Source organism: Panulirus ornatus, chromosome 21 (assembly GCF_036320965.1).
Source record: "Panulirus ornatus isolate Po-2019 chromosome 21, ASM3632096v1, whole genome shotgun sequence".
Taxonomy (NCBI): Eukaryota; Metazoa; Arthropoda; class Malacostraca; order Decapoda; family Palinuridae; genus Panulirus; species Panulirus ornatus.
Window position 1 is genome coordinate 28,133,024 of NC_092244.1, and position 23,040 is coordinate 28,156,063.

The 23,040-nt window shown below is 41.6% G+C and overlaps 1 protein-coding gene across 1 annotated transcript in view; it reads right to left on the reverse strand.

The window, feature by feature from the left end:
- LOC139756430 (uncharacterized) overlaps window positions 1-22,831 on the reverse strand; it is a 36,362-nt gene extending 13,531 nt beyond the window's left edge. Inside the window, exons 1-3 of the mRNA XM_071675869.1 lie at window positions 22,604-22,831; window positions 18,665-18,783; window positions 5,384-5,503 (exon numbers count right to left, since the gene is read on the reverse strand). Of these exons, the coding sequence (XP_071531970.1) occupies window positions 5,384-5,503; window positions 18,665-18,783; window positions 22,604-22,831 (467 nt within the window). The remainder of the gene's footprint in view (window positions 1-5,383; window positions 5,504-18,664; window positions 18,784-22,603) is intronic.
- Window positions 22,832-23,040: the final 209 nt, after the last annotated feature.

Sequence of the window (23,040 nt, forward strand, 5' to 3'; positions counted from 1 at the left end):
CTGCCACTTTATCTTCCGCAAAGCTTTTACTACCTCTTCTCTGTTTACCAAATCATTTTCCCTAACCCTCTCACTTTGCACACCACCTCGACCAAAACACCCTATATCTGCCACTCTATCATCAAACACATTCAACAAACCTTCAAAATACTCATTCCATCTCCTTCTCACATCACCACTACTTGTTATCACCTTCCCATTTGCGTCCTTCACTGAAGTTCCCATTTGCTCCCTTGTCTTACGCACTTTATTTACCTCCTTCCAGAACATCTTTTTATTCTCCCTAAAATTTAATGATACTCTCTCACCCCAACTCTCATTTGCCCTCTTTTTCACCTCTTGCACCTTTCTCTTGACCTCCTGTCTCTTTCTTTTATACATCTCCCACTCAATTGCATTTTTTCCCTGCAAAAATCGTCCAAATGCCTCTCTCTTCTCTTTCACTAATAATCTTACTTCTTCATCCCACCACTCACTACCCTTTCTAATCAACCCACCTCCCACTCTTCTCATGCCACAAGCATCTTTTGCGCAATCCATCAATGATTCCCTAAATACATCCCATTCCTCCCCCACTCCCCTTACTTCCATTGTTCTCACGTGTGTGTGTGTGTGTGTCCAAATGCCTCTCTCTTCTCTTTCACTAATAATCTTACTTCTTCATCCCACCACTCACTACCCTTTCTAATCAACCCACCTCCCACTCTTCTCATGCCACAAGCATCTTTTGCGCAATCCATCACTGATTCCCTAAATACATCCCATTCCTCCCCCACTCCCCTTTGTGTGTGTGTGTGTGTGTGTGTGTGTGTGTGTGTGTGTGTGTGTGTGTGTGACGAGGGAAACCTGGATGTTCTGGCTCTGAGCGAAACTAAATTCAAAGGGATGGGAGAAGAATGGTTTGGTAATGTCTTATGGGTAAAGTAAGATTGAGACCAAGAGGCAAAAATGGAGTGGCCCTTCTGCTGAAAGATAAATTGTGAGAGTGAGAGTCTTTAAAAGCAATTTCCAGACTTATGTTGGTAAAAATGAGATTGCATTATGAGGGGCAGGTGACTGTTAGTGCTTTTACACTGGCATCAAGAGGAGTAAGGATCTGAGGAGCTTGGCAAATGCACAAGCAATTTTAAAGAAAAGGATTGAGCATAGAGTGGGCAGTGTGGCAATTGAAAGTATAACTGGAGTGTATGGGGTAACTAAAGTTGTGAACATAAATAATGAACTAGATTGTGGAATTGTGTGCTGAAAAAAGACTGGTTACTGAATACCTGGTACAAAAAGAGGCATACCTAAGTGTATGTGAGTGAAGTAGGAAGATGGCAAGTGGATGTTACCCGATTGTGTAAATTGATAGGCATACAGAAATAAGCCTTTTGAAAAACGAAAATATCTTAAGAAGAGCAGCTGGTGGGATGTCATTACACTTCTTGGGGAAGTGAGGGTGAAAGAAACAATATGGGTGGGAAGGTGAAAATGACTAACATTAAAAACAGGCTCATTTGAGGAGAAAAAGGAGCGATTTGGCGAGAAATAGCAAAAGATGAGATCAAATGAAGCTAGGGGATCGAGTGAGAAATAAAAAAGTATCTGAGAAGCAATCCTTATGATTGTGAAAAGCATGTGGTGTGCAAAAGGAAGAATGTAGGCAGGTGAAAAATGGGAAGCGATGGGATGAGACAGTAAAGTTGCTAATGAGAGAAAATATTGTAAGGGTATTACCTGCACCAAGGGAATGCAACTAACTGGGAGATGTACATGAAAAAATGGCACTATGTTAAGAGGAAAATGCAAAGATTGAAAAAAGGGGCAAATGAGCTGGGTTGTGAGAGTATTGGCACAATCCTAATAAATTAGAGGTTTTGGAGGAAGGTCAACAATATGGGGAAAACATGAGAACATAAACGTGCAGAGGTGAAGGAAGCAAACAAGGAAGCAGTAAAAGGTAAGGATGAGGTGAAGAGTAGATAGATAGCATGCTTGGGAAAAAGGAACTTGAATGTTCTAGCCCAAACCCTCTTGACAGAGTGGTGCCAATTCAAATCACTGCAAGTTCTGTGATGATTGTATTGACATAAATAACAAATCGAACAACCATGGGAACATCACACACCCCTGCCGCAGACTGACCTTCACTGGGAACCAATCACTCTCCTCTCTTCCTCTTCCAACACATGCCTTGCATCCATGACAAAAACTTTTCACCGTTTCTAGCAACTTACCTTCCACACCATATACCCTAAAGACCTTCCACAAAGCATCTCTATCAACTATATCATACACCTTCTCCAGATCCATATATGCTGCGTACAAATCCCTCTGTTCTTGTATTTCTCATATTTTCTTCAAAACAAACACCTGAACCACACAACCTCTACGAATTATGAAACCACACTGCTCCTCCCCAATCTGATGCTCTGTACATGCCTTCACCCTCTCAATCAATACCCTCCCATACAATTTCCCAGGAATACTCAACAAAGTTATGGCTCTGTAGTTTGAACACTTACCTTTATCCCCTTTGCCCTTGTACAATGGCACTATGCATGCATTCCGCCAATAAGCACGTACCTCACCATGATCCATAAATACATCCAATATCCTTATCAACCAATCAACAACACAGTCACCCACTTTTTTAATAAATTCATCTGCAATACCATCCAAACTCACCACCTAGCAGGATTTCATCTTACAGAAAGCTTTCACTACCTCTTCTCTCTTACCCAAACAATTCTCCCTGACCCTCTCACTTCAGAAGCTACCCAGACCAAAACATCCACCAGCCATTCTATCATCAAACACATTCAACGAACCTTCAAAATACTCATTCCATCTCCTCACTATATCACCTGTTATCACATCCCCCCATGCCCCTTTCACAGGCATTCCCATTTTTGTCTTGTCTTACGCATGATATTTACCTCCTTCCAAAATCTTTTCAGTCTCCCTAAAGTTTAACAATACTCTCTCACCCCAACTCTCATTTGCCCTCTTTTTCAATCCTTGCAACTTCCAAGCTCAATTACTCTCTTCTCACCATTTTCTCCTTTTTTGAAAACTTCTACAAGTCTTCACCTTTGCCACCACAAGACTGTGATCAGTTATCCCACCAGCTGCCCCTCTCAGCACTTTAACATACAAAAGCCTCTCTTTTACACAGCTATCAATTAACATGTGATCTAATAATGAACTATGACCATCTCTCCTACTCACATATGTATATATTTATCTATCTTATTATACTTTGTCACTGTCTCTCACGTTAACGAGGTAGCACAAGGAAACATACGAAAGAATGGCCCAACCCAACCACATACACATGTGTATATACATACATGTCCACACATGCACATATAAATACCTATAAATCTCAACATATACATATATATATACACACAGATATATACATAATTCATACTGTCTGCCCTTATTCATTCCCGTTGCCGCCCCGCCACATGAAATAACAGCCCCCTTCCCCCGCATGTGCGTGAGGTAGTGCTAGAAAAAGACAACGAAGGCCGCATTCGTTCACACCCACTCTCTACCTATCATGTATAATGCTCCGAAATAACAGCTCCCTTTCCACATCCAGGCCCCATAGAACTTTCCATGGTTTACCTCAGACGCTTCACATGACCTGGTTCAATCCATTGACAACAAGTCGACCCCGGTATACCACATCATTCCAATTCACTCTATTCCTTGCAAGCCTTCCACCCTCCTGCATGTTCAGGCCCTGATCACTCAAAATCTTTTTCACTCCATCTTTCCACCTACAATTTGGTCTCCCACTTCTCCTCGTTCCCTCCACCTCTGACACGTATATCCTCTTGGTCAATATTTCCTCACTCATTCTCTCCATATGACCAAACTATTTCAATGCAACCTCTTCTGCTCTCTCAACCACACTCTTTTATTACCATACATCTGTATATATATGTGTACATTGAGATGTATAGGTATGTATATTTGCATGCGTGGACGTGTATGTATATACATGTGTATGTGAGCGGGTTGCGCCATTCTTTCGTCTGTTTCCTTGTGCTACCTCGCTAATCCGTGGGGGACAGCGACAAAGCAAAATAATAAAACAAAAAAAAACTCTCTCACCCTTTCATTACTTACTCGATCAAACCACCTCACACCACATATTGTCCTCAAGCATCTCATTTCCAGCAAATCCACCCTCCTCCGCACAACTCTATCTATAGCCCACGCCTCGCAACCATATATCATTGATGGAACCATTATTCCTTCAAACATACCTAGTTTTGCTTTCCGAGATAATGTTATTGACTTTCACACATCCTTCAACACTCCCAGAACTTTCGCCACTTCCCCCACCATATGATTCACTTCTGCTTCCATGGTTCCATCCCCTGCCAAATCCACTCCCAGATATCTAAAACACTTCACTTCCTCCAGTTTTTCTCCATTCAAACTTACCTCCCAATTGACTTGTCCCTCAACCCTACTCTACCTAATAACCTTGCTCTTGTTCACATTTACTCTTAACTTTCTTCTTTCACAAACTTTACCAAACTCAAGTCACCACCTTTTGCAGTTTCTCACCCGAATCAGCCACCAGTGCTGTATCATCAGCGTACAACAACTGACTCACTTCCCAAGCTCTCTCATCCACAACAGACTGCATACTTGCGCCTCTTTCCAAAACTCTTGCATTCACCTCCCTAACAATCCCATCCATAAACAAATTAAACAACCATGGAGACATCATGCACCCCTGCTGCAAACCAACATTTACTGAGAACCAATCACTTTCCTCTCTTCCTGCATGTACACATGCCTTACATCCTCGATAGAAACTTTTCACTGCTTCTAACAACTTGCCTCCCACGCTATATATTCTTAATATCTTACACAGAGCAACTCTATCAACTCATTCATATGCCTTCTCCAGATCCATAAATGCTACATACAAATCCATTTGCTTTTCTAAGTATTTCTCAAACATTCTTCAGAGCAAACACCTGATCCACACATCCTCTACCACTTCTGAGACCACACTGCTCTTCCCCAATCTGAAGCTCTGTACATGCCTGCACCCTCTCAATCAATACCCTCCCATATAATTTCCCAGGAATACTCAACAAACTTATACCTCTTTTATCCCATTTTTCATATGTATACATATGTATAATTATGTATATCTCTTTAAACCAGGCATTCCCAATCACCTGACTATTTTCAGCACACAAATCCACAAGCTCTTCACTATATAAATAAATGTGCTTGTATGTATGTAAATGTACAAACGTGTATGTTTCTTAGTGCTAACTCAATAATGCAGTAAAAAAAAACAAGAAAAACTAATGTCAACAAGGAGCAGATATATCTTACTACAAGCATATCATATACATACCCATGACTATTTCTGATGGCACCTCTGATAACTGGTTGAACCCCCTGAAACTCAGTTTCCATTATTTTTTGTTTTGCCTCTTCAGCTCCAGCTTCTGTCTTATAGTATACAAATATGGTCCTGGAAAAACGAAAAAAATTATATCAACTTGTGTCGCAACTTAAGTACTGAATCTTAAAATGTACTTCCCTCTCCTGTCTACTATGGGCGACAAACAATTTACATTTCAAAATCAACTATTCTCCAAACATCACTGCTAACTTATTCACTTTCTTCTGCTTAATCTTCCTTCCAGCTATTCTTGTCTACAATCCTTCTTATAAGTCCTTCTGATAACACTAATCCATGAAACACATTCCATATTGTAACCACTTATCTTTGGAGAGAAATGCAACAGGCAAATCTAGAGCATTTCTTCCAATGATCTCTGAAAGATTCAGCTTCTTTCACACTTAATTTTCTCCTATTCCATCTTCATTCTAACACACCGTTCCTCTCTTTCCACAACCTCTTCTCATACACCTCAGTACTAACCTCTATCAAAGCACTTTATGCTTCTACACAAACTCAAATTCAATTTGTACAGATTTATCAACAGCTAATAGCTTCACTTTTGACTACTCTAGCAAATTTTACATTTTCATCCCTTTACTTCTCTACTCTTTACATCCTTAATTCTCATTCATCAATCAAACAAATTCAAGTTCATTTACAACTTGCACCTCTTCTATTCATATTTACAAAAACCCCCTCTACCAAAAATCAAGAGCTTCATCAATGGGAACAATTCAAGCACAGAATATGTAATATGCATCCATGACTGAATACTTATACCAGTTGCATGTAAATGTTAAAAAACTTTAGTTTCTCTAGTTCAGGGTAAGTCACTAAAAGCAGATGTATAAATTCAACTTATATTTAAGTTCAGCATAAGTAACTAATAGTAGATGCATAAATTATTTAATTATGAACAAACTCAATTAACCAAAGGTCTTATGTCATCGTATGGGAGTATTATTCCCACACACTGGATGGTTCTACTTCTACATACTTAAAGTCTAAAACAATCAAAAATGATTACTACCTGTCTGACCAGTATACCACATCCCTGTCTACCATGCCACTCCAATAAAAAAGAAATAAATTGTTTATCATTATAATTATACTTAATCGCTGTTTCCCTTGTTAAGAAGGTAGCACAAGGAAACACAAATGAATCGCCCAACACTCAAATCCACACATATGTACATAAACGCCCATATACATACAGTTTATTTATTCATTTATTAGGCTTGTTGCTGTCTCCCATGTTAGCGAGGTAGCGCAAGGAAACAGACGAAAGAATGGCCCAACCCACACACATGTATATACATACATGTACACACACACGCACATATACATATCTATACATTTCGACGTATGCATATATATACATACAGACATATACATATGTACATAATTCATACTTGCCGCCTATATTCATTCCTGTTGCCACCCCGCCACACACAAAATGACAACCCCTTCCCCCAACAAGATAGCGCTAGGAGGACAACAAAGGCCACATTCGGTCACACTCAGTCTCTAGCCGTCATGTATATTGCAGCAAAAACATAGCTCCCTTTCCAGGTGAAGGCCTCTCAAAACTTTCCAGGGTTTACCACAGACACTTCGCATGCCCTGGTTCAATCCATTGACAGCACATCTACCCTAGTATACCACATCATTACAATTCACTCTATTCCTCGTATGCCTTTTACGCTCCTGCATCACTCCATCCTTCCACCTCCAATTTGGTCTCCCACTTCTCCTTGTTCCCTCCACCTCTGACACATATATCCGCTGTCAATCTTTCCTCACTCATTCTCTCCATGTTACCAAACCATTTAAATACACCCTCTTCTGCACTCTCAACCACACTCTTTTCATTACCACACATCTCTCTTACCCTTTCATTACTTCTCGATCAAACCACCTCACACCAAATATTGTCCTCAAACATCTGATTTCCAACACATCCAATCTCATCTGCACAACCCCACTATAGCCTACACCTCGCAACCATATAACATTGTTGGAACCACTATTCCTTCAAACATGCCCATTTTTGCTTTCCAAGATAAGGTTCTTGCCTTCAACACATTCTTCAACGCTCCCAGCACTTCTGCCCCTTCCCCCATCCTGCGACTCACTTCCGTTTCCATGGTTCCATCCGCTGCCAAATCCGCTCCCAGATATCTAAAACACTTCACTTCCTCCAGTTTTTCTCCATTCAAACTTACTCCCCAACTGCCCTTAACCCAACTGTACATAACAACCTTGCTCTTATTCACATTTACTCTTCGCTTTCTTCTTTCACACAATTTACTAAACTCAGTCATCTGCAGTTTCTCACCCGAATCAGCCACCAGCACTGTATCAACAAACAACTGACTCACTTCCTAAGCCCTCTCATCCACAACAGACTGCATACTTGCCCCTCTTACCAACACTTTTGTATTCACCTCCATAACAACCCCATCTATAAACAACTTAACCATGGAAACATCTCGCACCCCTGCCGCAAACCAACATCCACTGAGAACCAATCACTTTCCTCTCTTCCTACTCGGACACATGCCTTACATCCTCTATAAAAACATTTCACTGCTTCTAGCAACTTGCCTCCCACACCATATACTCTTAATACCTTCCAAATAGCATCTCTATCAACTTTATATCATATGCATTCTCCAGATCCATACATACTACACACAAATCCATTTGTTTTTCAAAGTATTTCTCATATACATTGTTCAAAGCAAACACCTGATCCATATATCCTCTCAATCAGTAGGGGAGAAAGAATACTTCCCACGCATTCCTCATGTGTCATAGAAGGCGACGGGAACAGGGAAGGAAACCCTCCCCTCCTTGTATCTAACTTTCTAAAAGGGGAAACCGAAGGAGTCATGCGAGAGTGCTAATCCTCCTCGAAGACTCAAATTGGGGTGTCTAAATGTGTAAGGATGTAACCAAGATGAGAAAAAAGGAGATAGGTAGTATGTTTGAGGAAAGGAACCTGGATGTTTTGGCTCGGAGTGAAACGAAGCTCAAGGGTAAAGGGGAAGAGTGGCTTGGGAATGTCTTGAGAGTAAAGTCACAGGTTAGTGAGAGGACAAGAGCAAGGGAAGGAGTAGCACTACTCCTGAAAAAGGAGTGGTGGGAGTAAGTAATAGAGTGTAGGAAAGTAAATTCTAGATTGATATAGGTAAAACTGAAAGTGGATGGAGAGAGATGGGTGATTATTGTTGCATATGCACCTGGGCATGAGAAGAGCATGAGAGGAAAGTGTTTTGGGAGCAGCTGAGTGAGTGTGTTAGTGGTTTTGATGCACGAGACCGGGTTATAGGGATGGGTGATTTGAATGCAAAGGTGAGTAATGTGGCAGTTGAGGGAATAATTGGGTGTACATGGGGTGTTCAGTGTTGTAAATGGAAATGGTGAAGAGCTTGTAGATTTATGTGCTGAAAAAGGACTAGTGATTGGAAATACCTGGTTTAAAAAGAGAGATATACATAAGTATACGTATGTAAGTAGGAGAGATGGCCAGAGAGCATTATTGGATTACGTGTTAATTGATAGGGAACGCAAAAGAGAGACTTTTCGATGTTAATGTGCTGAGAGGCGCAACTGGAGGGATGTCTGATCATTATCTTATGGAGGCAAAGGTGAAGATTTGTACAGGTGTTCAGAAAAGAAGAGAGAATGTTGGGGTGAAAAGAGTGGTGAGAGTAAGAGACCCTCGGAAGGAGACTTGTGTGAGGAAGTAACAGGAGACTGAGTACAGAATGGAAAAAGGTGAGAAACGATATAAGGGGAGTGGGGAAGGAATGGGATGTATTTAGGGAAGCAGTGATGGCTTACGCAAAAGATGCTTGTGGCATGAGAAGCGTGGGAGGTGGGCAGATTAGAAAGGGTAAGGAGTGGTGGGATGAAGAAGTACAATTATTAGTGAAAGAAGAGAAAGGCATTTGGATGATTTTTGCAGGGAAATAATGCAAATGAGTGGGAGATGTATAAAAGAAAGAGGCAGGAGGTCAAGAGAAAAGTGCAAGAGGTGAAAAAGAGGGCAAATGAGAGTTGGGGTGGCATAGTATCATTAAATTTGAGGGAGAATAAAAAGATGTTTTGGAAGTAGGTAAATAAATTGCGAAAGACAAGGGAACAAATGGGAACTTCAGTGAAGGGGGCTAATGGGAGGTGATAAGTAGTGGTGATGTGAGAAAGAGATGGAGTGAGTATTTTGAGTGTTTGTTGAATGCGTTTGATGATAGACTGGCAGATATAGGGTGTTTTCGTCGGGGTGGTGTGCAAAGTGAGATGGTTAAGAAGAATGATTTGGTAAACAGAGAAGAGGTTGTACAAGATTTGCGGAGGATGAAAGCACGCAAGGCAGCGAGTTTGGATGGTACTGCAGTGGAATTTATGAAAAAAAGGGGGAGACTGTACTGTTGACTGGTTGGTAAGGTTATTTAAGGTATGTACGAGTCATGGTGAGGTGCCTGAGGATTGGAGGAATGCTTGCATAGTGCCATTGTACAAAGGCAAAGGGGATAAAAGTGAGTGCTCAAACTACAGAGGTATAAGTTTGTTGAGTATTCCTGTAAATTATATGGGAAGGTATTGATTGAGAGGGTGAAGGCATGTACAGAGCATCAGATTGGGGAGAGAAGTGTGGTTTCAGAAGTGGTAGAGGATGTGTGGATCTGGTGTTTGCTTTGAAGAATGTATGCGAGAAATACTTAGAAAAACAAATGGATTTGTATGTAGCATTTATGGATCTGGAGAAGGCATATGATAAGAGTTGATAGAGATGCTCTGTGGAAGGTTTTAAGAATATATGGTGTGGGAGGCAAGTTGTCAGAAGCAGTGAAAAGTTTTTATGGAGGATGTAAGGCATGTGTACATGTACGAAGAGAAGAAAGTGATTGGTTCTCAGTGAATGTTGGTTTGTGGCAGAGGTGTGTGATGTCTCCATGGTTGTTTAATTTGTTTATGGATGGGGTTGTTAGGGAGGTGAATGCAAGAGTTTTGGAAAGATGGGCAAGTATACAGTCTGTTGTGGAGGAGAGAGATTGGGAAGTGAGTCAATTGTTGTTTGCTGATGATACAGCGCTGGTGGCTGATTTGTGCGAGAAACTGCAGAAGCTAGTGATTGAGTTTGGTAAAGTGTGCAAGAAGAAAGCTGAGAGTAAATGTGAATAAGGACAACGTTATTAGGTACAGTAGGGTTGAGGGACAAGTCAAGTGGGAGGTAAGTTTGAATGGAGAAAAACTGGAGGAAGTGAAGAGTTTTAGATATCGGGGAGTGGATTTGGCAGCGGATGGAACCATAGAAGCATAAGTAAATCATAGGGTAGGGGAGGGGGCAAAAGTTCTAGGAGCGTTGAAGAATGTGTGGAAGTCGAGAACATTATATTGGAAAGCAAAAATGGTATGCTTGAAGGAATAATGGTTCCAACAATGTTATAAGGTTGCGAGGCGTGGGCCATGGAGAGAGTTGCGTGGAGGAGGGTGGATTTGCTGGAAATGAGATGTTTGAGGATAATATGTGGTGTGAGGTGGTTTGATCGAGTAAGTAATAACGAGTAAGTAATAATAAGGTAAGAGATGCGTGGTAATAAAGAGTGTGGTTGAGAGAGCAGAAGAGGGTGTTTGGAAATGGTTTGGTCACATGGAGAGAATGAGTGAGGAAAGATTGACCACGAGGTGGAGGGAATGAGATGTGGGAGACCAAATTGGAGGTGGAAAGATGGAGTGAAAAAGATTTTGAGTGATCGGGGCCTGAACATGCAGAAGGGTGAAAGGCGTGCAAGGAATAGAGTGAATTGGAACGATGTGATATACCAGGGTCAACGTGCTGTCAATGGATTGAACCAGGGCATGTGAAGCGTCTTAGGTAAACCATTGAAAGTTCTGTGGGGCCTGGATGTGGAAAGGGAGCTGTGGTTTCGGTGCATTATTAAATAACAACCAGAGACTGAGTGTGAACAAATGTGGCCTTTGTTGTCTTTTCCTAGTGCTACCTCGCGCACATGCGGGGGGAGGGGTTGTTATTTCATGTGTGGCAGGATGGCGATGGGAATGAATAAAAGCAGACAGTATGAATTATGTGCATGTGTATATATGTCTGTGTGTGTATATATATATGTAAACTTTGAGATGTATAGGTATATATATATATTTGCATGTGTGGAATAGCATGTATATACATGTGTATGTGGGTGGGTTGGGCCATTTCTTTCTGTTTCCTCGCGCTACCTCGCTAACGCAGGAGACAGCGACAAAGCAAAATAAATGTATATTCATTTATTTATTTTATTTTTCTTTGTCGCTGTCTCCCGTGTTAGCGAGGTAGCGCAAGGACACAGACGAAAGAATGGCCCATCCCATCCACATACACATGTATATACATACATGTCCACACACGCAAATATACATACCTATACATCTCAATGTATACATACATACACATACACACACACATATACATATAAACACATGGACATAACTCATAGTCTGCCTTTATTCATTCCCATCGTCACCTCACCACACATGAAATAACAACTCCCTCCCCCCGCATGTGCGCGAGGTAACGCCAGGAAAAGACAACAAAGTCCACATTCATTCACACTGTCTCTAGCTGTCATGTAATAATGCACCGAAACCACAGCTCCCTTTTCACATCCAGGCCCCACAGAACTTTCTAAGGTTTACCCCACACGCTTCACATGCCCTGGTTCAATCCATTGACAGCAGGTCGACCCCGGTATACCACATCGTTCCAATTCACTCTATTCCTTGCATGCCTTTTACCCTCCTGCATGTTCAGGCCCCAATCACTCAAAATCTTTTTCATTCCATCTTTCCACCTCCAATTTGGTCTCCCACTTCTCGTTCCCTCCACCTCTGACACATATATCCTCTATTGGTCAATCTTTCCTCACTCATTCTCTCCATGTGACCAAACCACTTTAAAACACCCTCTTCTGCTCTCTCAACCACACTCTTTATTTCCACACATCTCTCTTACCCTATTATTACTTACTCGATCAAACCACCTCACACCACATCCTGTCATCAAACATTTCATTTCCAACACATTCACCCTCCTCCGCACAACTCTATCTATAGCCCATGCCTTGCAACCATATAACATTGTTGGAACCACTATTCCTTCAAACATATCCTGTTTCCTCCAAGATAACGTTCTCACCTTCCACACATTCTTCAACGCTCCCAGAACCTTCGCCCCTTCCCCCATCCTGTGACTTACTTCCATCCGCTGCCAAATCCACTCCCAGATATCTATAACACTTCACTTCCTCCAGTTTTTTCCATTCAAACTTACCTCCCAACTGATTTATCCCTCAACCCTTCTGAACCTAATAACCTTGCTCTTCACATTTATTCCCAACTTCTTTCACACACATTACCAAACAGCCATCAGCTTCGGCAGTTTCTCACCAGAATCAGCCACCAGCTTCTGCAGTTTCTCACCCAAATCAGCCACAGCTTCTGCAGTTTCTCACCCAAATCAGCCACCAGCACTGTAACATCGGCAAACAACTAACTCTCTAATATGTGGTGTGAGGTGGTGTGATCAAGTAATGAAAGGGTAAGAGAGATGTATGGTAATCAACAGTGTGTGGTTGAGAGAGAAGAGGGTGTATTGAAATGGTTTGGTCACATGGAGAGAATGAGTGAGGAATGATTGACAGAGGATATACGAGTCAGAGGTGGAGGGAACGAGTAGTGGAAGACCAAATTGGAGGTGGAAGGATGGAGTGAAAAAGATCTTGAACAATTGGGGCCTGAACATACAGGAGGGTGAAAGGCGTGCAAGGAATAGAGTGAATTGGAACAATGTGGTATACCGGGGATGACATGCTGTCAATGGATTGCACAAGGGCATGTGAGGCGTTTTGGGTAAACATGGAAAGTTTTGTGGGTCCTGGATGTGGAAAGGGAGCTGTAGTTTCAGTGCATTACACATGACAGCTACAGACTGAGTGTGAACGAATGTAGCCTTCTGTCATTTCCAAGTGCTCTTTTTTTTTTTCTTTGCTATTTCACGTGCGGCAGGGTGGCAATGGGAATGAATACAGGCAGCAAGTTTGAATATGTACAAGTGTATATATGTATGTCAGTGTATTTAAATGTATGTATACGTTGAAATGTAAAGGTAAGTATATGTATGTATATGGTGAAATGTATAGGCATGTATATGTGTGTGTGTGGGCGTGTGTGTATATACATGTGTATGTGGGTGGGTTGGGCAATTATTTCATGTCTCCTTTCGCTACCTCGTTAATGCAGGAGACAGTGACAAAGTATATAAAATAAATAATATAGAGACCGAGTGCGAACGAATGTGGCCTTTGTCATCTTTTCTTAGCGAGTCCTCTCACACACACGGGGACGGGGGTTGTCATTTCATGTGTTGCGGGATGGTGGCAGGAATAGATGAAGGGAGGGGAGGGTTTCTAGCCCCCCGCTCCTGTCCCCTATAGTCGCCCTCTACAACAATATATTATCCCAGGGGATGGGGAGAAAGAATACTTCCCTCGTATATCTTGCGTGTCGTAGAAGATGACCATAAGGGGAGGGAGCGGGGGCTGGAAATTCTCCCTTCTCGTTTTTAATTTATCAAATGAAGGAACAGAGAATGGGGTTAAGTGAGGATATTCCCTCAAAGGCTCAGTCCTCTGTTTTTAACACTACCTCACTAACGCGGGAGAAAACAAATAGTATGAAAAGAAAAAAATTATACTTTATTGCTGTCTCCCGCATTAGCGAGGTAGCGCAAGGAAACAGACAAAAGAAAGGGCCAATCCACCCACATGCACATGTAAATACATAAACGCCCACACGCACATATACATACCTATATATTTCAACGTATACATGCATGTACATAAACAGACAAACATACACAGACAAACACATACACATGTACATGTATGAATATGTACATGTGTATATGTTTGTCTGTGTATGTTTGTCTGTTTTTGTACATGCATGTATACGTTGAAATATATAGGTATGTATATGTGCGTGTGGGCGTTTATGTATTTACATGTGCATGTGGGTAGATTGGCCCTTTCTTTTGTCTGTTTCCTTGCGCTACCTCGCTAATGCGGGAGACAGCAATAAAGTATAATTTTTTCTTTTCATACTATTTGTTTTCTCCCACGTTAGTGAGGTAGTGTTAAAAACAGAGGACTGAGCCTTTGAGGGAATATCCTCACTTAACCCCATTCTCTGTTCCTTCATTTGATAAATTAAAAACGAGTACGAGGGAAGTATTCTTTCTCCCCATCCCCTGGGATAATATATTGTCGTAGAAGGCGACTATAGGGGACAGGAGCGGGGGGCTAGAAACCCTCCCCTCCTATTCTAACGTTCTAAAAGGGGAAACAGAAGGAGCCACGCAGGGAGTGCTCATCCTCCTCGAGAGCTCAGATTGGAGTGTCTAAATGAGTGTGGATGTAACCAAGATGAGAAAAAAGGAGAGATAGGTAGTATGTTTGAGGAAAGGAACCTGGATGTTTTGGCTCTGTGTGAAACGAAGTAATTTGGGAATGTCTTGGGAGTAAAGTCAGGATATAGTGAGAGGACAAAAGAAAGGGAAGGAGTAGCACTACTCCTGAAACAGGAGTGGTGGGAGTATGTGATAGAGTGTTAAGAAAGTAAACTCAAGATTGATATGGGTAAAACAAAGTTGATGGAGAGAGATGGGTGATTATTGGTGCATATGCACCTGGGCATGAGAAGAAAGATCATGAGGCAATTGTTTTGGGAGCAGCTGAATGAGTGTGTTAGTGGTTTTGATGCATGAGACTGGGTTATAGTGATGGGTGATTTGAATGCAAAGGTGAGTAATGTGGCAGTTTAGGGAATAATTGGTATACATGGGATGTTCAGTGTTGTAAATGGAAATGAAGGGCTTGTAGATTCATGTGCTGAAAAAGGACTGGTGATTGGGAATTCATGGTTTAATAAGAGATATACATAAGTATACGTATGTAAGTAGGAGAGATGGCCAGAGAGCATTATTGGATTACGTGTTAATTGGTAGGCATGCGAAAGAGAGACTTTTGGATGTTAATGTGCTGAGAGGTGCAACTGGAGGGATGTCTGATCATTATCTTGTGGAGGCAAAGAAGATTTGTACAGGCTTTCAGAAAAGAGAGAATGTTGGGGTGAAGAGAGTGGTGAGAGTAAGTGAGCTTAGGAAGGAGACTTGTGTGAGGAAGTACCAGGAGAGACTGAGTACAGAATGGAAAAAGGTGAGAACAAACGAGGTAAGGGGAGTGGGGGAGGAATGGGATGTATTTAGGGAAGCAGTGATGGCTTGCACAAAAGATGCTTGTGGCATGAGAAGCGTGGGAGGTAGGCAGAGTAGAAAGGGTAGTGAGTGGTGGGATGAAGAAGTAAGATTATTAGTGAAAGAGAAGAGAGAGGCATTTGGACGATTTTTGCAGGGAAATAATGCAAATGAGTGGGAGATGTATAAAAGAAAGAGGCAGGAGGTCAAGAGAAAGGTACAAGAGGTGAAAAAGGGGCAAATGAGAGTTGGGGTGAGAGAGTATCATTAAATCTTAGGGAGGATAAAAAGATAATTTGGAAGGATGTAAATAAAGTGCGTAAGACAAGGGAACAAATGGAAACTTCAGTGAAGTGGGCTAATGGGGAGGTGATAAGTAGTGGTGATGTGAGAAGGAAATGGAGTGAGTACTTTGAAGGTTTGTTGAATGTGTTTGATGATAGAGTGGCAGATATGGGGTGTTTTGGTCGAGGTGGTGTGCAAAGTGAGAGGGTTAGGGAAAATGATTTGGCAAACAGAGAAGAGGTAGTAAAAGCTTTGCAGAAGATGAAAGCCAGCAAGGCAGCAGGTTTGGATGGTATTGCAGTGGAATTTATTAAAAAAGGGGGAGACTGTACTGTTGAGTGGTTGGTAATGTTATTTAATGTATGATTCATGGTGAGGTGCCTGAGGATTGGCGGAATGCTTGCATGGTGCCATTGTACAAAGACAAAGGGGACAAAGGTGAGTGCTCAAACTACAGAGGTATCAGTTTGTTGAGTATTCCTGGGAAATTATATGCGAGGGTATTGATTGAGAGGGTGAAGGCATGTACAGAGCATCAGATTGGGGAAGAGCAGTGTGGTTTCAGAAGTGGTTGATCTTTCTTCTCATGCCCAAGTGCATAGGCACCAATAATCACCCATCTCTCTCCATCCACTTTCAGAAGTGGTTGAGGATGTGCGGATCAGGTGTTTGCTTTCAAAAATGCATGCGAGAAATACTTAGAAAAACAAATGGATTTGTATGTAGCATTTATGGATCTGGAGAAGGCATGAGTTGATAGAGATCCTCTGTGGAAGGTATTAAGAGTATATGGTGTGGGAGGAAAGTTGTTAGTAGCAGTGAAAAGTTTTTATCGAGGATGTAAGGCATGTGTAAATGTAGGAAGAAAGGAAAGTGATTGGTTCTCAGTGAATGTACGTTTGCAGCAGGGGTGTGTCATGTCTCCATGGTTGTTTAATTTGTTTATGGATGGGGTTGTTAGGGAGGTGAATGCAAGAGTTTTGGAAAGAGGGGCAAGTATGCAGGCTGTTGTGGATGAGAGAGCTTGGGAAGCGAGTCAGTTGTTCACTGATTTAACAGCACTGGAGTCATGTGAGAAACTGCAGAAGCTGGTGACTGAGTTTGGTAAAGTGTGCGAAAGAAGAAAGTTGAGAGTAAATGTGAATAAGAGCAAGGTTATTAGGTACAGTAGGGTTGAGGGTCAAGTCAAAGGGGAGGTAAGTTTGAATGGAGAAAAACTTGAGGAAGTAAAGTGTTTTAGATATCGGAGAGTGGATTTGGCAGTGGATGGCACCATGAAAGCGGAAGTGAATCATAGGGTGGGGGAGGGGGCAAAAATTCTGGGAGCCTTGAAGAATGTGTGGAAGTCAAGAACATTATCTCGGAAAGCAAATATGGGTATGTTTGAAGGAATAATGGTTCCAACAATGTTGTATGGTTGCTAGGCGTGGGCTATGGATAGAATTGTGCGCAGGAGGGTGGATGTGCTGGAAATGAGATGTATGAGGACAGTATGTGGTGTGAGGTGGTTTGATCGAGTAAGTAATAATAGGGTAAGAGAGATGTGTGGTAATAAAAAGTGTGGTTGAGAGAGCAGAAGAGGGTGTTTGGAAATGGTTTGGGCACATGGAGAGAATGAGTGAGGAAAGGTTGACAAAGAGAATATGTGTGTCAGAGGTGGAGGGAACGAGAAGTGGGAGACCAAATTGGAGGTGGAAAGTTGGAGTGAAAAAGATCTTGAGTGATCAGGGCCTGAACATGCAGGAGGTTGAAAGGCGTGCAAGGAATAGAGTGAATTGGAACGATGTGGTATACTGGGGTTGACGTGCTGTCAATGGATTGAATCAGGGCATGTGAAGCGTCTGGGGTAAACTATGGAAAGTTCTGTGGGGCCTGGATGTGGAAAGGGAGGTATGGTTTCGGTGCATTATTACATGACAGCTAGAGACTGAGTGTGAACGAATGGGGCCTTTGTTGTCTTTTCCTAGCGCCTACTCGCACACATGAAGGGAGAGGGGGTTGTTATTTCATGTGGCAAGGAGGTGATGGGAATGAATAAAGGCAGACTATGAATTATGTACATGTGTATATATGTATATGTCTGTGTGTGTATATATATGTATACGTTGAGATGTATAGGTATGTATATTTGCATGCGTGGACATGTATGTATATACATGTGTATGTGGGTGGGTTTGGCCATTCTTTCGTCTGTTTCCTTGCGCTACCTCGCTAACGCGGGAGACAGCGACAAAGCAAAATAAATAAATAAATATATAAACTAATGAGTAAAAGAAATGAATACCAATCCCTATAGGCTTAGCTGATGGCAGCACTAGACTGCATATCTGACTTATGTGATCCCAAACAACTATGAGAACATGAGTGTGGTTGATGGCATCAGCCTGGTGGCAACTGCTGATTGGCCAGGGGTGACCCCATATGTATGTGAGCAGCCATTAACACCAGTTCATTGATAGTGAGCAAAGGTAGACACCTTGAGGGCTGGGAAGTCCTGACTAATACTCCACATTCCCAGGGAATATATCTTGTGCTTGTAGGACAGACTCAAGATACAATAATTGGTAAAACAAGATCTATGTTATACAGATTAAGTGAGATTATATGTCCCTATCTTTTCAACTTACCTTGATATATGATAGTCTTTGGATGAATCAATAATATCAGTCAACTTCTTCATATTTTCACGGCCAATATTTTCTGGGAACACTACAAAAAATCCACAAGGATCAACTTCTGGTTTTGTCTGTACAGAAAAGAAAACTATTTCAAATACCTGTTGGTCATTATGGTGAGTTTTTCACATCACTTAATTAGCTTTCCATACCAAAACATAATAATTTTTCAATGCTCTCTCCTACATATAGAAACTTCATTAGCATTCAACTCTGGATTGACAGCTTACAAGCATGCATAATAAATGGAAATCAATTCTGCAGGACAAGTAAACCAATCTAAACCCTCATGCTGGCAAAGAGAAGCAATGCCAAATTCCCTTGGGCAAACAATTTCCCTTAAATAGAATATTCTCCAAGTGATATGCAATACAAATTTCACTAGCAAGCAAAGATAAAACCCTCAAGAAAGATATTTTCCATTTGATGCTTTACTGGAATGGCTGTATATACTTGGCCCTTTCCTGACGATCCATTACTGAACTAATTGATTGTGAAATTTAAGCATTAGAACCTACGGGATACCTAGCAATTTTTAGCAGGAAAAGATAACAAAAACTTAAACTCATACACACAAAATTACATATTTGGGCCTCTTTAAAAGATATCTAAAAACTTTTATCTCTTTCCTTAAAATCATATCTTTATGTTTTCTTTAGAAGATTGAAGTCTGTTTACACTAACATTACAATCTGAAATTTCTCCAACAATTTCATTCTTCCTATTATTAATGGAATGCCAGATGGTGGGTCATAGAGAGATTTTGTACACTGTAAATGAGGGACTTTGGGGCCATCCAATTTTGCTTTAATCAGATCTAATAGCCAAAATACTTTTAATTAAAATGAGCTTCTGATCAATCTTCTAAATAACTAGTTACAGTCATTCACTAAGCACATTCAAGCTGGCTGTTACAGAGACTCCAATCTCAATTAATTCTTAAATGCCCAAAGAACACCAATGCAATGCTGTCAAGTCAAAAGTATCTTTACAAATACGCACAGCTCCTCAAATATTTCTCCAATTCACTTTATCCCATACATGCCTTTCTTTCACCCCTTTGTATGTTCAGGCTCAAGCACTCAAAATTTTTTATATGCAACAGATAAATCCATAAGCATTTCGGACAACAAAGGTTTTGTTGCACTAAGCCTAAAGTACTACAACAAGTTAAAAACAAATTATGCAATTATACTACTTAAGTAAGGGGAGTGGGGGAGGAATGGGATGTATTTTGGGAATCAGTGATGGATTGCACAAAAGATGCTTGTGGCATGAGAAGAGTGGGAGGTGGGTTGATTAGAAAGGGTAGTGAGTGGTGGGATGAAGAAATAAGAGTATTAGTGAAAGAGAAGAGAGAGGCATTTGGACGATTTTTGCAGGGAAAAAATGCAATAGAGTGGGAGATGTATAAAAGAAAGAGACAGGAGGTCAAGAGAAAGGTGCAAGAGGTGAAAAAGAGGGCAAATGAGAGTTGGGGTGAGAGAGTATCATTAAATTTTAGGGAGAATAAAAAGATGTTCTGGAAGGAGGTAAATAAAGTGCGTAAGACAAGGGAGCAAATGGGAACTTCAGTGAAGGGAGCAAATGGGGAGGTGATAAGTAGTGGTGATGTGAGAAGGAGAGAGTATTTTGAAGGTTTGTTGAATGTGTTTGATGACAGAGTGGCAGATATAGAGTGTTTTGGTCGAGGTGGTGTGCAAAGAGAGAGGGTTAGGGAAAATGATTTGGTAAACAGAGAAGAGGTAGTAAAAGCTTTGTGTAAGATGAAAGCCGGCAAGGCAGCAGGTTTGGATGGTATTGCAGTGGAATTTATTAAAAAAAGGGGTGACCGTATTATTGACTGGTTGGTAAGGTTATTTAATGTATGTATGATTCATGGTGAGGTGCCTGAGGATTGGCGGAATGCATGCATAGTGCCATTGTACAAAGGCAAAGGGGATAAGAGTGAGTGCTCAAATTACAGAGGTGTAAGTTTGTTGAGTATTCCTGGTAAATTATATGGGAGGGTATTGATTGCGAGGGTGAAGGCATGTACAGAGCATCAGATTGGGGAAGAGCAGTGTGGTTTCAGAAGTGGTAGAGGATGTGTGGATCAGGTGTTTGCTTTGAAGAATGTATGTGAGAAATACTTAGAAAAGCAAATGGATTTGTATGTAGCATTTATGGATCTGGAGAAGGCATATGATAGAGTTGATAGAGATGCTCTGTGGAAGGTATTAAGAATATATGGTGTGGGAGGCAAGTTGTTAGAAGCAGTGAAAAGTTTTTATCGAGGATGTAAGGCATGTGTACGTGTAGGAAGAGAGGAAAGTGATTGGTTCTCAGTGAATGTAGGTTTGCAGCAGGGGTGTGTGATGTCTCCATGGTTGTTTAATTTGTTTATGGATGGGGTTGTTAGGGAGGTGAATGCAAGAGTTTTGGAAAGAGGGGCAAGTATGAAGTCTGTTGGGGATGAGAGAGCTTGGGAAGCGAGTCAGTTGTTGTTCGCTGATGATACAGTGCTGGTGGCTGATTCATGTGAGAAACTGCAGAAGCTGGTGACTGAGTTTGGTAAAGTGTGTGAAAAGAAAGTTAAGAATAAATGTGAATAAGAGCAAGGTTATTAGGTACAGTAGGGTTGAGGGTCAAGTCAATTGGGAGGTAAGTTTGAATGGATAAAAACTGGAGGAAGTAAAAAGTTTTAGATATCTGGGAGTGGATCTGGCAGCGGATGGAACCATGGAAGCGGAAGAGGATCATAGGGTGGGGGAGGGGGCGAAAATTCTGGGAGCCTTGAAGAAAGTGTGGAAGTCGAGAACATTATCTCGGAAAGCAAAAATGGGTATGTTTGAAGGAATAGTGGTTCCAACAATGTTGTATGGTTGCGAGGCGTGGGCTATGGATAGAGTTGTGCACAGGAGGATGGATGTACTGGAAATGAGATGTTTGAGGACAATGTGTGGTGTGAGGTGGTTTGATCGAGTAAGTAACGTAAGGGTAAGAGAGATGTGTGGAAATAAAAAGAGCGTGGTTGAGAGAGCAGAAGAGGGTGTTTTGAAATGGTTTGGGCACATGGAGAGAATGAGTGAGGAAAGATTGACCAAGAGGATATATGTGTCGGAGGTGGAGGGAACGAGGAGAAGTGGGAGACCAAATTGGAGGTGGAAAGATGGAGTGAAAAAGATTTTGTGTGATCGGGGCCTGAACATGCAGAAGGGTGAAAGGTGGGCAAGGAATAGAGTGAATTGGATCGATGTGGTATACTGGGGTTGACGTGCTGTCAGTGGATTGAATCAGGGCTTGTGAAGCGTCTGAGGTAAACCATGGAAAGCTGTGTAGGTATGTATATTTGCGTGTGTGGACGTATGTATATACATGTGTATGGGGGTGGGTTGGGCCATTTCTTTCATCTGTTTCCTTGCGCTACCTCGCAAACGCTGGAGACAGCGACAAAGCAAAAAAAGAAAAAAAAAACTTAAGAATGTATGAATAATAAAATAAATAGGAGCTCAGCAAGAAAAATGTTTCAACAATTCATTGAACAATACCACCAAAAACAAGAAACATGCATGAACATATGTAACAGCAAACAAGCATGGACAAGGGATAAATATTTAAAAGAAGCTGGGATAAATGGTTAAAACATTTACAAATGAATCCAGGATTGATGATAAGGTAATGGGCATAATGGCAGCAAGAAACAGTACTGTCAATCATGTGAGTCGTGCAGTGAGAGCTTCAAACTATCCCAGCTCAATGACAAATTGGTACTCCTTCACTGCAAACTCTAATAGAGAGCAAGGCAAGCTTTACTATACTTTAATAAGCTATGCGTCAACAATTTGGCCGAGATACATGAAACATCAAAAAATACGAAACGAAAAACAAATTGCTTGATGTTATACTAACCTCACTCCATCTGTAGTAATTCCCTTGAAATGGGGAACCAACTTTGGCCCTTCCTCTGAAACTAACTCCTCCCCTATCTCCTCTTCCTCTCCACATGCCACCTCTCTCACCACCTCTTCCTCCCCACATGCCACCTCTCTCACCACCTCTTCCTCCCCACATGCCACCTCTCTCACCACCTCTTCCTCCCCACATGCCACCTCTCTCACCACCTCTTCCTCCCCACATGCCACCTCTTCCTCCCCACATGCACCTCTCTCACCACTCTTCCTCCCCACATGCACCTCTCTCACCACCTCTTCCTCCCCACATGCACCTCTCTCACCACTCTTCCTCCCCACATGCACCTCTCTCACCACTCTTCCTCCCCACATGCACCTCTCTCACCACTCTTCCTCCCCACATGCACCTCTCTCACCACTCTTCCTCCCCACATG